General features: G+C 40.8%; 1 protein-coding gene across 1 annotated transcript; it reads right to left on the minus strand.

The window, feature by feature from the left end:
- Positions 1-2849: 2849 nt before the first annotated feature.
- LOC118852685 (small VCP interacting protein) lies at positions 2850-12677 on the minus strand. The gene is made up of 4 exons (XM_036762351.1): positions 12571-12677; positions 7012-7062; positions 5601-5711; positions 2850-3005 (listed from the first exon to the last, which is right to left on the minus strand). The coding sequence occupies exons 1-4, from the start codon at positions 12622-12624 to the stop codon at positions 2991-2993; spliced, it is 231 nt and encodes a 76-aa protein (XP_036618246.1). The 5' UTR covers positions 12625-12677; the 3' UTR covers positions 2850-2990.
- Positions 12678-17285: the final 4608 nt, after the last annotated feature.

Below are 17285 nucleotides of genomic sequence, written 5' to 3' on the forward strand. Positions count from 1 at the left end.
AGAGCATTTCCTACACTTCAAACAGAATTCTCTCTCATGAACCCAATGACTCAAAAATATTCCTCATTAGTCACATTTTCTTATGATTGGAAGCTTTGACTCTCTCAGAAACATAGCTATTTAAGAAGTTTTCCAAATAATAAAGTTAATCACAAGTATTATATTTAAATAACTACCTATTTTAAAAATAGGGAGGCAAGATGGTATGGAAGATAAAGTTACAACCTTGAACTTAGGAAATTCTGAATACCTTAGACATATATTAGTTATGTGACCCTGGGCAAGTACCTTGACTTCTCAATGCCTCAGGCCACTTGCTAAGACTAATTTATAGACCAGTTCCATTGGTGAAGGGAGTTTCTACATGGGCAATTCACCAAACTGATAGATCAGGATCAAAAACAATAATAAAGTGATGTTTTGGAAAGAGCCCCGCAATGCTTTTCTAAGCCTTAGCTTCATTTCTAAACTGAGAAGCATGGGCCATTTGATGTCTATAGTCCTTTCCAGTTCTAAATCTTGGGATCCCTGTGACCCCTATTATTAGGGAAATCTGGGAAAGCTTCATGAAGATGACACTAGAATTGAGTTTTAAATCATGAGTAAAGAGCTAAAGGATGGGGATGAATCAGATAGGATTTTCAGGCATAGGAAAGGGCATGAACAAAGGCAGAGGGAGGTTGGGGATAGAAAGTGCTCAGTATATATAGAAAGTAGTGAATGGTTGTTTGGTTATGGCCTACAGTAAGTAAAAGGGTGCTCTATGAGATAAAGTTGGAGATACAGTCACTAGGAGTTATGGGGGGCCCTTAGAAGCCAAGCTAAGGCACCAATTCTAACACTGATTTTGAGCAGTGACACAATCAGATCAATACCTAAGAAAGAACAGTTTGCCAAGTTCAGCATGCCAGGGGGATAGAAGCAGAGGCTTGCAATTGGATGACAGCAGTGGGGGAAGAAAAGGAAGTGATGCTGAAATACAACAGCAGGTGGTGGCTAGTGTGTGGAGTTCAGTCAAAAAGACCAGAGTTCCATCCTGCCTCTCTCTTACCTGTTTGACTGTAAGCAAATCTGTTGGCATCTCTCAGAGGTTTGAACTGAATGATCTGTCTGGTCTCCCCCCTCCCCTAGATCTAAATCAATGAGCCAATGTGTGAGAAACCAGAGGTAAGAGAAGATGTGGTGTAGATTTGACATGAAAAATTAGGCTACACCAAGCCTTAGCTTTGGAGCCTAGGAAACTGAAGTTGGGCCAGAGACAGAAAGGATGAAATCAGGAGGAGTATGTTTTGGGGAAAGAAGCATATAAACATAACGAGGGAGGGGTGGCTGAAAGGGCAGTAGAAGTAGGTGGTCCAGGTATGCAGGCTTATTTCCTGTACATTCCTGTCTGATTCCATATACCCAACTATACATCCTTTGCATCAGTGACCTAGGCTTACGCGTCTAACCTTTAGGGTAAGGATTCTTAACCTGGGCTCCACAGAGGGATTTCAAGGCAGCTTTAAACTTGGATGGGGAAAAAAAAAAACCACATCTCTAATTCAACCTAATTGGTTTCTTTGCAATGTTATATTTTACACATTTAAAATCATTATTCTGAGAAGGGGTCAATAGGCTTCACCAGATTGTCAAAAGGGTCTGGTTAAGAAACTTTGCCCCTAGAGCAAAGTTAGATGAAGAAAATATGTAATCAATTTGATTGATTTGGGCAATTTCCATTTCAACTATGAAAACAAGGACTTAAGCATGTTCCTGAAGAACAAAATCTCTAAAGTTTGAATGATGCTATTAATTTCATGTACAAAGGATCTTCTGGTCATTTTTATGCATGTGTATATACACATATATAATGAATTTGTTTATATATCATAGTATATAATGATATATAATGATACATACCACTACTGAGGAGAGGTGAGATAATTGGTTGGTACTCCTCAAAGCATGGAACTTTTAAGTCCCCTGGTAGTCATCAATATGAAAGATAATGTGGCATATGGGAAATATACTGGCCAGGGAGATGCACACACGCATACACACGTGTACATATACGAACATATGTACATATATGTGGATGATGTATATAAGCACATATCACCCAAGTACTCACATGAATGTTTTCACAAATGAAAACCACATCAATGAAATTACACTTTGCCTTATGATAATTATTTAATAGATTTTTTAAAATGGCAAGAAAGCTCATACTTTGACAAATATTAGTAAGTAATCTATTTACAAGTCTTTAGAGAAATAAATCTGATGTTATCTATACAAGCACAGCACTGCCCTCTTATGGTACCAAAAGGAACAAGTTTTAAATTCAGCAAATAAATTTTAGCTTAGCAAAAGTCCCCCATCCATTTCTACGTAATTTATTTGGAAAACCTAAAACAGAAAATAACCAAATTAAATCTTTTATTTACTGAGAAATGAGCATTTAGTGAATCAAAAGGTATAAGGAAGGCTCATTTCATATGAGCCCCCAAATTAGTTTTTGGCTATTTCCTTCTAAGTCATTAAATTGACAGGTTTAAACATTAAGTCAGTATAAATACAAGATAAACAAAATGTATGTCGGAAAAGCCATAAATGGCCACTTAATTTTTTATAAAAAGGAGATAATATAACTGAAAACTGATTAAAGATTTTAATCATTACTACCCAAAGCAGAAATGTATTATTATGTGATACTACTTTATCTTGGTAAAGTCACAAATACAACCCCTGCCTTCAGGATAACTACTTGAGCAAAAATAAAGAGACTAAAGTGAAAAGTTCTGGCAATCTTGTTAAACATCCTGAGGTCTGTATGCTCAAAAAAAAAAAATAAAGAATTTCCAGTATACGGTTTACTTATCATTTATCACATTAAAACAGAAGAGTGTTAATGTGTTATATGCGAAAGCCACATTACGAAGTGCCAGTTGATTGTAGTTTTCCACAGGTTATTGGCAGTAGTCTTATCTTCCATTTGGCACACATTTTTATGAAACTGTCCACTAAAAAAAGATGAAAAGAGAGAGATTACTTACATATAAATCTACAGGAATAAAAGTTTTGGTTTTGTAAGGCACAGGCAAGCAGGAGTTGTCACATATGCAGAAATGCAAGGTGAGCTGTGTAAAGAACTAGGAATACTGCTCAGGATTTGAATCAGAAACCTTCAGACCAAAGTGCGAAATGAAAGCTACGGGACCACGTGATACAGATACTGGAGACATAAGGCATACAATCAATGCAGTTCAGTTTCAAACTCTAGCCTAGGGCAAGATTATAATTGTAGTAACAAATCATAAAAACTACGTTTGAAAAAGCTGGGAGACAGATACAGATAGACAGGTAGAGAGGCAAGACCTTTGGCCCATTATGAAGAGACTAGATATAGTTTTATTTAAATAATATAGGCTCGGGGGATCATGTTAAGAATAAAGAAAATCAGTCCCTATGAAGTCACAAATATCCATTAAGATAGTAAAGGGATACATTTCTGTCTGGATCAAGATTGCATTTTTGACCACTTGGGAGGGTTTTGGGTGGGGCATGGATTATTATAATCTATCTGCTTTTATATTTCTTGCTCCCCACTGTCTTGATTATGGCAGTTGTAAACCAAATTGGCACCTTATAGGAATGTAGAGATCTTCTATGCACAGAACTCATTTACATTTGTGCATTGCTTTGTGGTTTGCAAAGCCACCACATAGCTCATTAGGTTCTCCCAACTATCCTTGGATGGAGTCAAATCAAGAAGAATTGATTTAGTGCCACTTACATGGGGACTATTCTACACTACATTACGAAAAAGGGCAAAAACAGTTCCTGCCTCAGAGAAGCCCAAATCTAACAGGAGGGTCAATACTGAGACAATCTCTGAGGGGGAGACATTAGCAGTGGCAAGGAGTAAGGGAGATGACAAGAAAGATCTCTGGCAAAAGGTGGAATCTGAACTAAGATCTGAAGGAAAGCCAGGGAAGATCATTCTCATTTTATAGATAAGCAAACTAATGCTCCGAGAGGTTAGGTAACATGCCCAGGTGAGTTCTTTAGCCCTCCTCAATGTGTGAGGCAGGATTTGAACCACGTGTTCCTGACTCCCAGTGCTACACTATCTATTGCATCACCTACCCATTTAGATAAGGAAATGGAGGCTTAGCCAGATACAAAGGGCTTTCTACAGGGAACACATAGAGACCTGGAATTCAGACCCATTTCATCTGCCTCCTAAACCAGGGCTCTATCCACTACACCTGCTTCCCCCCCCCTCCCCCTCTATTTAGTATGGCACACTTAACATTGACAAGAATAGTGAAAAGGTCCTTCCTTCATTATAGCTACATGGATATCATGATGTACGGCCTTGAGCAAAGCAGGTGACTCTTCTCTTCCTGTTTTCCCATCTGTAAATAAATTCAGGGAGAAAGTCCTAGAAGGGAAGAAAGGTCCATCCAGGCTCACATTCTATTACATTAGCATAGAATATCCTTTACTATAAACCCTGGGTGAAGTAAGGTTATAGTTTTGACAAAAATCCTGCATCAATAAAATTCTTAATGAAGTTAAGAATCTATATTGGAGATAGGTGTTTCGTATTTGCTTTATTTCATTAACTCTTCTGTAATGGTATTTAAAAGAAAAAAAAAGAAAATCACCAAAATTGAATATTGTGTGAAATAACATATTACGCTCTGGTGAATTAATACTTAAATCTCTTCTTTAAAATTCCTAAATTTGTAATATATTTACATAAGAGGCAAATGACAAAAGTTTAGACAGCTTTCAAGAAGTTTGAAGTAAGATAGAGTAATATATAAAATTAAACAAAAGTATATCACAGAAACAAAACACAATTATCATTAGGTAAGCCTGCACTTGAACTGCCTCTACCAGATGGCTTAAGAGCTTAGGTCCTCTATCTCGACAATATAAAAAACAACTGGGAAGATGATCTTGCAAAAGTATGGCTATACTCCAGTCCCAAATAAAAGACTTTTGATTTGTCTGCTCTACTGAATTCTCTCTGCTAGAGAAAGTAATTTAAAAAAAAAAAACAAACAAGCAAACTTGATTTTAATTACTTTGGCTTGAAAAAAAATTTCTACTTGTATATAAAATCTTAACTATCCAAGCCTCTTTTTTCCCAGCTCTTATCTAAACTTCTTTGACTTGGTATATGTGTGTTTTCCTAGTAGATAAAGATACGTCATCAACTGAACTTGGCCCTTTACTTGTTCAAATAAACTTATCTTGTAATCTACCATCCCAAGTCTGGCAGACTTTATTTTTCAATTTTCCTCCTGATAGCTGAATATCTAGGAAAGGAAAAAAATTAAATTTAAAATAATTTTCCTATAAATGAAAAACTAGTATGCAAGTTATATTACACTTTCAGTCACAGGGTCTTAAACTTTGTTGTGTCATGGAACCCTTTAGAAGTCTGGTGCAGCCTACAGAACTCTCATGAGAATGTTTTTAAATGCACAAAAATACATGGATCACAAAGGAAACCAAACATATTGAGACACAATTACCAAAATATCAAAATAAAGTAAATAAAAGACTAAGTCCCCAGCCTCCAGGTTCAGGTTTACACTTACTCGAAGTCCTCCTTGGGATGAACCACCAGCAGACATTTGTTTTTCCATTTTTTCCTTTCTCTTCTTCTTCTCTTCTACAGAATGCAGATTTAAAATTCCTCGAGATGAAGACTTTAGGAAAAAGAAATCAGTACAATATAAATGATTTCAGTTGTTGTTAAAACACAAAATAAAAGCCAGGTGCTTTGCTGGGCAAAGCAAATAGCTTTGCTATTTCTATGGAAATAATTCACCAAGTGAAGAATGCTCACTATAGGTTAATGAGGATTCAGACCACTAGTCCCAAAACTACAGCAAATTAAATCAAATCATCCTGCTGCTTGATTTTTGTCAGGTCAGAGCTAACAGTAGTCTTTACATTTTTGTATAAAGTTATTTCATAGGTAAAGATGCAAAATCCATTGTAAGTTCACGGGCCTGACAAAAACAGACTAAGTGCAGGCTTAGTTTTACCTGTAGTTTTGTCTACACCAGTGTTTAACAAACTGGCAACAATCATCTCTTCATTCAACATATATTTGCTATAATAAATACTTAAATGTTTTATTTATATTTTGTTCATTATGCCTTAGAGTTAGTGACAGAACATATGTTTAATGAGGTCAAAGCTAATTAAAGTTCAAGGAAGCTGATCAAAACAAATCTAATCACTAGGAGATTTTTTTTCAGTCATAACTCATAGAGACTAAGTGCCAAAGCAGTGAGGGACTGTGATTTGAAACTACCAAAAGCAGTGACATCATGGATCCACCAAATGTTAGAGTAGTATGACATTGACCATCTTCTTTGTCTTGGCCCAAGGAAAAAAAAAAGGACTGGTGCTTCTTGCCTAAGCCCCACACTCATAGCACACATTTAGATACCCACTTCACAGACGGGTTGCCACCTCCCCATCTCCATGTTCTGTTGGAGGTGCCCCAAAGCCCAACTTCCAACCTTTGAAACCACATTCTTTCTTGAGCAGGGGACCTTCTGCCCTGCCCTTGTTCCCCCAGGTCCTTGGGGCTTTGCCATCTCTTCCAATCCTTTGCCTGTCAGAAACTAAGTACCTCTAGCCTTCCACCTGCATGAAACTTTACTTCTTTATGTTCCCTTCCCCTCAATTAGATTGTGACCTCCTTGAGGTCACATCTGTACCCAGTAAACTAACAAATATTTTTCCATTCCATACAAGATGTATTGCTTTTTTAAAAAAAAGGCATTGAAAATATTTTTATCAATTTAATCTTATTTCAAATGCAATTTATAGAAATTGCATCATGAATCTTTTTATAAAGTAAATAACTGCATCTCTTTTGGTTCTTTTTAAATAGGAATCTTATGTATATGAAAATTCTAACACACATAATAATAATAATGATACAATTTAAAAATATTTCCAAATAACTAGAACATTTTTTTCAAATCTCACCTCTCTTTGTCTTCTTTCTGCAGCTTCTGCAAGTTTTAATCTTCTATCTTCCTGTGAAAAATTGATAACACTTTTTTAATATGACCATGAAAATCCCTGAGAAAACAGAGCCCAAGTTACCATGTTAATTCAGGAAGCAGTGTGTTGCAATATGAATGCGGACCTGCAAACCAAACCCTCAAGTTGGGCAGCCTGCTTGGGTACTTCCTGGTTGTAAGGCTTTGGGCCAGTTACTTAACATGTCAGAGCCTCATTTCCACATATGTAAACAAGACAGAGACGTTAAAAGGCTGGACCAAAGACAGAGAGCTAGGACCTTAGCATGAAGACCAGCTGCTGGCCTGCTGGCCTCCTCCGCCTCCTCCAATGCCTGGAATACACAACTGTCCTCATCCCAGGGTCAAAGAACCTGTCATTTCCTTCCAGTCTTAGCTCAAGTACCACCTTTTATAGACAGCTCTCCTTGACTTTCCCAACTGCTACTGGCCTTAATCTCTCCCAACTCAAGTCCTTTATATTTAGACATCTAGTGTGAGAACAGTGAGGAGGACGATTTAGCTGGATCAGAGAGCACAGGGAGGGGAGTAATAGATAACATGGCCAGAAAGGAAATTTGGAGCTAGGTTAAGAAGGACTTTAAAAGCCTAACAGAAAAAGTACACAGTTTATCCTAGATTTGACAGGGAGTCACTGTAGTTTACTGAATTGCGTGGGAGGGAGTGATATGGTCAGATTTGTGCTTGAAAATCACTTTGTCCCCTGTGTGGAAGATGGACTGGAAAGGAAGAGGAAGGGCACTTCATGCAGGTAGGGCAGTGCATGCAAAGGCACAGACATGGGGATGAAAGGTTTGTAGAGGGTGAACAGCAAGGCCAGTTTGTCTGGAATTTTGAGTGGGTGAAAGGTGAATAACACACAGTTGGCTATAGCCATTTACTCTCTGAAATATTAAAAAAAAAAGCTGGGGAATTCATCTCTTTTCCTAAGGGTAACAGGAAGTCATCAAAAATGTCTTGAGATACTCCTAACATTGTCAGACTTCTACATCCGGCAGCAAGTGGAAAATGGGCTATAGAAGGGAGAGAAAGCCCAAAATCCAATCAGGAGGTTCCAGTCAAGAGGTGACCCTTATACCCCACCCTTCAACTGGAGTGTCAGCTATGTGAGTCGGCAGAAGGAAATGGCAGAAGAGATCTTGGAGTGACATTAAGAAGATCAGAAATGATGAAGTAGTGAAGAGAAAGTGAACACAGGGGTTATAGAAGGCTTAAAAAAACCCAACAACCTAAAGTTTAGTTATAAAAGGCTTGGGAAAGAAAATATGACAGAAGGGATGTTGTGGCCAATTTAAAAAGGTTTTTTTTTCTGTTGCTATTTTAAGAATGTGGGAAGGTTTGGGGAATGTTTGTAAGGAGGAGGGAAAGATATAAAAATGTGGGTGTGTGAAGGGGGGGTTGAGGGAGAGGGGAACAGAAAGAGAATGAATAACTGAAGGATAGATTAAGGGTTTAAGCAGAATGTAAATTTCTTGGGGGTCATAGCAGTTTCTCTTTGCATCTCCAGACCCTAACACTGAACCTGTAACTCATCAGGCGTTTAATAAATGCTTACTAAATTGTGGCAGAAGGGTTGGCCTTGGTAAGAACTGTTACGTTTTGTCAGACTAAAGAAAGAAGGAAGCAGAGAGTGTGCCTCCTCAATGAAGGCCTTACTTGGGTATTTAACAGCAGGGATTCCTTTAATGCAGTACTGTCCAAACTGCAGCCCACAGTGCGATTATGTGGCCCATCTGTGGGTTTTAATTTTCATGAGTGAAAAAATAAAATAATAATTTTCATGGAATGCATATTAGACTTTTTAATTCCATCACTAATAAATAATCTCGCTGATGTTAATTTTCTTTGGTGTTTTTAAGCAGTATTATGGACAGAACATATTGCACAGAATTTTCAATTGATCTGTAGGATGAGTTCTGTCTGTATGATGCAGACTAGTCAGTATGCACCTACCTTTATACTGTTGTAATGTCACTTTGTTGTTTTGTGTTTGCTTTCCTGCTTTGTGCCTTTGCTGGTTATACTGATGACATGGGTTCCCCCACTTTCTATTAGTGTACTGTATTTTTTATTCTGGGTGTGGCCCTCGAATAATTATTTTATTTTAATGCAGCCCTAAGATAACCTAAGGTTGGACAGCCAGCACTGCTTTAAGGTATGGAAGGTCTGCTGTGAAAGGCTCAAATAAGTACATAAAATACTTTTGTAATCCTGAAGTGTTAATAATTTTGAGGTATATAAATGGTTATTTCTCAGAAAAGTGTTTACTGATCCCCTATGTCTTTTCTTTTTCTATCGTGTATTGCCATGGTAGGGTATATAAGGGATAAACATAAGTGTAAGGCCCCCATGATACCTTCTCTATCTGAAAAGGCATACATTGAATACAAGAGAAAAGTTACTTTATGTGACAGGGCTTAAGATACAACGTAGGTCCCTAGACTCCCAAGTTTCTGCTGCTGCACGAGGATTTCTCAAGAGACCAGGCAACTACTCAGTCCCTTGAGTTTTCTAGAGGTCCCTCTTTGAACATATTAATGTAAACATACTGTTGAAAAAAGAGCCTTCCACAAAGAAGAATATAATGAATGAACATCTGCATTACCATAAAAGCAAAGCAGAAACACATTTTAATATGGAATTTTACAGTAAATAAACACAAATGGATATCCAGAAATCATAGTAGAATAATTAGTAAGTTAACATTAGGAGCCCTCCAAGAAGTTTTCCAATTAACTGAAAACTTCTGGGCATCTGGGAAATATGGAACCAGAAAATAACACTGAATGTGAAGAAAACTCCTCTCTACCCAAACTACGATTCATGGGGCTCTGTGCCAATGACTAAGAAAACACTTGGAGAAAAGCTGCCAGGTACAGAGGAGAGCATGCCAGATTCAGAGTTGGAATCCCACCCGTTTTGCCACTTGCAACTTCTGTGACTCTGGCCAAGACCCTAGCTCTCCAGGCTTCAGTTTTCCATTCATAAAAACGAAGGGCTTAAACTAGCTGATTTCTCAGGTTCATTCCAGTATGGAATCTATGACATAAATTTAAACTCCTGGTCCTAGAGCCTGATAAAATTAACAGGCCAAAAATAAACAAAGAAAAAAAAAAGGATAACATTGAAATCCCCACAAACAACACAAATTAATCTTTCCTGTTAAATGGGTTGCTAAACTAGCTAAATAACAAAAAAAAAAGAAAGAAAGAAAAGAAAAAGTAAGGGGAAAATATGGGAGTGGGAGGCAAGTAAAATCTCTGGCTGTTATTCTCACCATGAGAGATCACAGGTTCACAGAATTGCAGAATTTTAGAGTTGGAAGGGACCTTGACCACTCTCTGGTCCTACAACATACAATGGAGAGAAGCACTGATTCTGGAATCAGAAGATCTGGGTTCAAAGCCTGTTTCTGACACTTAGTAATTGGGGAACCTTGCTTATGTCAATTAACCTTCTTGGGTCTGTTTCCTGAAGTACACATGAATGAATAAAATGAATGTGTTGGATTTAAGTCTCTAAGGTCCTTTCTAGCTTGAGACATTTATTTAAAAAAAATACAAAACCACAAATAACCTTCTAAAATATAACCAACAGTCCCTCCCCCAAGGGAAGCTACTCCCTACAGGGCCAATTCATTACACCTGGCAAGAGCTTGAACAACCAGGAAAGTGGCCTGCCACTCCCCACCCCACCCCCTTTACTTCCAGGAAATTTAAATTGTAGTTGTGGTTTCAACTTCTACCCACAGACTCGGCCCTGGAAGGACCTTAGCAAAGCATGTCTCAGCTCCCTTATATCATAGCTGAAATGAAGGGAAGACCACCCATTGGGCTTAAATGATTTTTGTCAAGTCGCATGGGCAAATTTGCAAAACTTTTGACCATATCGTTTCATTCGATCCTCACAACCACGTAAGGCAAGTACTGCAGGTACTATTCATTTTGCAGATGGGGAAGTTGCAGCTTAGTCCCAGAGGGAGGCTTTATCCAGATCACACCACAGTAAACTGCCTTAGAAGCAGTGTTAGTACCCAGTCTCCGCTAAACCCTAGGCTCCTTGTGCAACGCTCTCCCTCTGCCAGAGGCCGTAATGAGGAGTTCCTCCAAACAGTGCTTAAGTGCCCACCTACTGACTAGGTGACCCGGGGCAAGTCACCTCTCCATGCTGGAAGCAACTTTCCAAGCCAGAAACTGCAGAAAAGTTGCAGACTGTTGCATTTTTAAGAGTATTCTGTCTTGAGAGTTACGTAAAATTGTGGAAAGAAAGGTCCAGTCTCTCTCCCTGTCTTTTTCCCTAATTCCTCATCTTTAAGAGAGGCAGCATGGGACAAGGAATAGAGAACTGGTCTCTTAAGAAGGAAAATCTCAGCTACATGGTGCGGTGGAGAGACAGCGGTCCTCAAGTTGGGTAGACGTGGATAGGTTCAACCCCTTCTCTCCATATATGTTGGCTATGTACCCCCGGGTTAAACCATGAACTTCTTCAGAGTTTCAGACCACGCTCAAGTCTCTAATCTTGAAATGGAATATCCGCACCAGGGAGGTCCCAATACTAATGAAATTAATGGGTCAGTCGCTATCCCATAACGGCAGCAAGCATAAGAGCCCATGAAGAGTGGCAACGTGGAGCCATGAACAGAGAACCAGGAAGATAACTATTCAGTCCCTATCTCTCCATACCAGCTTAAGTGACCCTGGGCAAGTCACGAAACGCATCACTGCCCCAGATAACAAGAGTAATAACAAATAATAGCTAACAACTAGGTGGCACTATGTGTCTGGCACCATGTTAAGCGCTCTGCAATTATTGTCTCATTTGAGCCACATTTTAGGAGGCAGGTTTTATTACTGTTTCCAGTTTACATATGGGGAAATTGAGATAAACGGGCCGGATTTGAACTCGGCATTCTATCCCAGGTACCACCCAGCCGCGCCCGAATAACCCTCGAGTTCCTTTAATTGCAGAGCAGGTGCAGGTGCGCACAGTATGGGCCACGCTCTCACCTGGAAGTTCTCTAACCTACGAGGTCCCAGGTGCTGTCCCCTTTCTCTACCCACCCCACTTGGAAGGGCTCGCGGCCTCCCCCACTCCCCTCCACGGCCTCGCGCGCCAGGGGCAGGCGGGGTGGGGAGGACGCCTCCAGCACACACAAGCCCCATTGTCCAGGCCACGCACGTGCCTCCCCCTCCCCCCGGCCCCGCCCGGCACGTGAAGACTCCAGCCACCCCGGCTCTCAGACCCGCCCCCGGGGCAGTTGGGGTCCGCAATCTGCCCAGGTCCAAAGCTCCCAGCCCCCGAAGGAACCTCGGGGAGGAAGGGAAGGCCAGTCCGGGCCCCGAGACGCCGGGGACGCGGAGGCCAGCAAGCCAGCGCTAGGAACGCAGCCAAGCGGCTGCGAGGGACACCTGTCGCTCCCAGGCCAGGGGGACGTCGGGGGAGCCGGGTCGGGACGGACTGGGGTCGGGGGTCCAGAGGGGGAGGACGGCGAGGCCTCACTTACTACGTCTGGCTGATCCTGGGGCCCATCTCCCAGGCAGGGCAGGCACAGCCCCATGTCCACTCCGTGTAGTGCCCGCCCCAGCCGCCCTCGGCTTAGAAAACTGGGGCGTGTGTGGCCCCGCCCAGGCCCGCGTGCTCCCGCCACGCCCTCCACGTCCGCCCGGCCCCTCCCTGGAGGCCTGGGCTGAAGAGGCCCAAGCGTTACCTGGTGTGCAGGAAGGCTTTGGAAACCAGGGGCTAATGGTAACCAGGACGGTTATAAATATAGAGCAAGAGGGGATTGGAGAGGTATTTAATTACCCCTCCCCAAACACACACATTTCACAGATAAAGAAACAGAGGCCCAGAGAGACGAAGTCACAGCATGGAAGTGTCTGAGGGTAGGCATCAGAGCCCAGGTATTCCTGACTCCACCTTCCAACTTGCCCACCTTCGATAATACAAGGACCCAGCGGCATTATAGTGTAGCAGATTTAGAGTCCGAAGGATGGAAAGGATCTTTAAAGACAATGGAGTCAAAAGCCCTTGTTTTGTAGATGAGGGTACTGAGGCACAGAGGGGTTGTGACTTGGCCACACAGCTGGTAGGTGTTAGATGAAAGACTGATAAAGTACATTATTGTTTTAAAGAATTACTCTGTGCTGAGTACTGGGTTAAAAATGGCTTCAGCTAGAATTTAAACTCGGGCTTTCCTCACATCGAGTCCAGAGTCCTATCCACAATGCCTTGTTCTGAAGGTTCTGAAGCCCTGATCCTCCAACTCCCTATCCAGTCCACTTTCAAGAAGTGATAATGGAGGACAGAGCAATTTCTCTGAAAAGAGCCAAGTTCATCTGATCTCTTCTTATCCTTTCCTGAAGGAATTTATCTGGATTTGTACTTTACCTTGAGCAGACTCTATCTTCTGTCAGACTTGTCTGTACCTTGGTCTTATCATGCCTCAGGAAATTTAAGTTCTTTAGGGTGGTGGTGAGGTATGTTGGGAGAAGCATGGGCTCTTCTTTTTATCGTCATCCAGGAACTCAGGCCTATGCACAGGCTGTTTAATGAATGAATAAAATTAAATTAAATTTTTCCTTCCTTTTTTTATAAGAGAAAAATATTCCTCTGATCCTACTGAGAAGAATGCAGCAGGGATTTTCCCTGCTTTCCTTGTCTGCCTTGCACTTAAAAAAATCTTAGAAAATAAGCTATTATAAAATGTAACAAAAACACATTTATGAAAATATAGAGTTTTGAAGTTCTTTGAAAAATTTAAAGTGGTATGTAAATGTTATTTTGTCCCATTTTTTTTATAGTCTCTGCCACGAAAATCTTACCCTGTTGTTACCTCATGCCCGTGGTGGTAAACTCTGGATTCTCAAGGGCTATACCAGGTTACCCCGAACTGGAAAGGCTTCAGGAACTGACCTTGTTACAGATCATGCCCGCTCTGAGAAAACAGGATACAGGAAATACTTTCACCACACAGGTAAACAGGGAGGGGGAGTTCCTCACTTTACTCAAGTTTGCCCCACAATTTCTGGTGAGACTTTTCCTCCTTGCTGAGAATCCTCACCTTATTCCTTCCTCAGTCTCACTTCATTTTCCCTGTCTACAACAGTTACTTTCTTCTGAATGAGTACTGCTTCCAGTACTGAGCCCCATGATTTGGTTCCACACAGATAAGATGATGCCATTCTGTGCCATTTTCAATACTTTGCCTTCAGGCTATAGGGGACTCTCTGTTAAATCACACTGTAATTCAACTAAGGGTTGAGCTGTTTTGACCAGGGTAGACCAGCTCTAAGGGCAGTGCAAATGTAGCTTAAATACCTCCTCCCCTACTTGAAATGGGCAGATCCCTTGAAGCTAATCTTTCTAGCTTTGTCCCAGCATACTCTTCTTACCTCCATGTTTGTTTTTAAGTGTCTTATTAATTGTTTATCATAGTTGCAGAGTTGGACCAAGACTAATTTGATACAGTACAGGAATGGGTATAGTTGGAATTGCAATCTTGTTGAAATAAGCTTGTGGCCTCCTGACTTGACTACTCTGCAGAGGACAATATTCACTCAGTTCCTGTCTCATGTTTGTTTAAAAGTCATCTAAGATGTTATATGGAATTTCACACCTTTCCTTAAGCCTCCAGGTTTAGAACTCTATTGAATCGAATTTTCACTCCTACTGAATGAAGAGTCAATATAGTCAAAATTGCAGAAAGCCAATTTATAGGCCTTTCTTTCGGCCTTGGCTGCCATAAACTGGTCTCCCAGGAAATGAGAGACATCAACGCATTAAAAAGCAGCCAACTAATCTTATTATAACTTGCAACATATCAGAAGAAGAAAGTAATATTGCATTTGCAATATAACTAAAAAAAAATTTAAATACTCCATAGCTAAGAAAAGTGGCCAAAGTGTATAAAATTCTATTTTGGGTTTGTTTTACTGATTTCTAGCTTTTGCTCATGTTTAACTAGAGAAATAATAATCAATTGCTTTAGAAATGAGGGTTTCTGTTTATTGTTCAAAGGATCTACTTTCATAGCATCGTGCTCCCATATTATGGACATTTAGGATTTTTTGAAAGAACTTTTTTGTAGTTTCAGCCCAGATATGTCCCCTGACTCAAACATTAAAAGGCAATAACTTCCGCCGTACTAATTTTTCACCACTTTACTGTAAATGGTTTTTGTTGTTTGTTTATTTATTGAAGATTCCCTTGCCTGGATTTTTGTGAAAACTATCTCTTGGTTCTCCTTTAACCTGTTAGTCTGCTCTTTAGTCTCTTTTGTCTGGGCATCATAGTTGCTTCACCTACAACCATGAGTGTTCTGCAAGGCTTTGTCCTGTTCTCTCTCCTCTCTTCTCCCTTCCCACTTCTTCCTCTTCCTCCCACTGCCTCTCCCTTCTTCCCTCTTTCTCCTCTACTTTCTCCTCCTCTCTTCCCCTTCCACCTTGATGCCCCACCATTGCATTGGATTTTACCAACAACTCACCTAAAACATATCCCAAATGTCACTCAACGTCCTCCAAAACAAACAAACAAAAAACCCCCAAACTTTCCCTCTTTGTAACTTCCCCATTTATGTTGAAGAAAACAGAAGTGAGGGGATAGATAGATGAATAGAATGAGTAAGTAAGCATTTCTTGAGCACTTACTAAGTGCCAGGCACTGTGCTAAGTACTGGGAATACAAACACAAGCAAGGCAGTCTCTGCCCTCAGGGAGTTTACCTTCTAACAGAGGAAGACAATGGTAAAAATGATCTAGAAGCGGGTGGGGAGAATGGCAGTATCCAGGTAGCATGATTTAGAGGGGGCCAGGACATGATGTCGAAGCTTGGTTCTGGCTAAGATGAGGAAGAGTCTGGCACCCAAGAGGCAGAGTCCAAGGTTCCTGTGGGATGAAGATAATAATGATGGCTGGCCGAAGTAAATAAAGTAACGCGTTTTGGGAATGTCTGGAAAGTGATGTGAGGCCTGGACTGCTTGTCCTTTATTGCCCATTCTCTCCCTCTTTCCTGTATACTTCCTTTTCAAGTACTCAAAGGATTTTAGAACTGAAAGAAACTCTAGCCCGTCTTCCCCAGGCCCATAGAGGTTACATATCTTGTCCAAGGTTGCACAAGTAGTAAGGAACAAAGCTCAAATTTGAATTTGTATCCTTTGCTTCTCTCTCCTGTTATCTTGCCACTACATCCTCCTGGCTCTGTCAGCTCATCTCAAACCTCTCATTGCTCATACATATAGACTTGGGACTTTTTCAAGAGATATTTGTTCTCCTGTGAACAAACAGGCAGGACCCAACTCTTTTTATCAGAAGCCAAATGGGTAGGTCCTGATGGAATTGTGCGTTATGATAGAACCATATATACTGATATGAATTCCAGTAATTTAGGAAATGATCACTTCCCATGGTCTTCAAAGCATTCCAACTGTGATGTATAATCATACAACACTGTTTGACTCATTTTTATCCTGGCCCTGTGAAAGCAAGGACATAGAGCCAGAACAGACCTCCAGTCTGAGACTGTCAGAGACTCGCATATGTTGATGAGCTACTATCAGCTATCTCTCACTCACTGCAATGGTGTCATATCCCGTTTGAAGCAAGACCAAGCTATGAATATAGGTAATCAGGCAAACCTTTGGGAAAGCACTCTTCATGTGGAGGCAAGGACATGGCATTCACATTGGAAGGAGAGCATGTATAGGGTGAAAAGCCAAAGCAGGTTGGTGTCAGAGTGTCCCTGCAGGGGTTACCAAAGCACAGGTGAGATGGTACAGAACAGGAGGGAGCATCGTTGGAATGGCATTGTGTGATGAACTTGTAGTATCTGAAGGTGGTGACTCATTTGAAGGTGGGGAGAGGTTATTTCGTTGTGCTCCATTAGGTTTGTATAAGTAGCTACAATACTTTTTGTTTGGTGTTCTCTGTCAGTTTAATCCAGGAAGTCTGGCCACAATCAACAGACTGACTTGTTATTCTTGGTCAGCCTGTCTTTGCAGAGCCTCTGTCCTTTTTGCATGGTTGCCAGCATTCTCTCCATCCCTAGCTTCCCAGTCAGAGGTGGCAGCTGCTATGCAGCCTTCTGATTCAACTGAGCTCAAGAGGTCATGATCTCAAACTCACTTCAGCACACCATAATCCTTTCTTAGACCTTGAGACTATGGCTTGGTGGAATGACATTGTTAGAAAATCTCTACTGAACCTAAGTCTGGACATTGTGTGC

The sequence above is a fragment of the Trichosurus vulpecula genome, chromosome 6 (assembly GCF_011100635.1).
Source record: "Trichosurus vulpecula isolate mTriVul1 chromosome 6, mTriVul1.pri, whole genome shotgun sequence".
NCBI lineage: Eukaryota > Metazoa > Chordata > Mammalia > Diprotodontia > Phalangeridae > Trichosurus > Trichosurus vulpecula.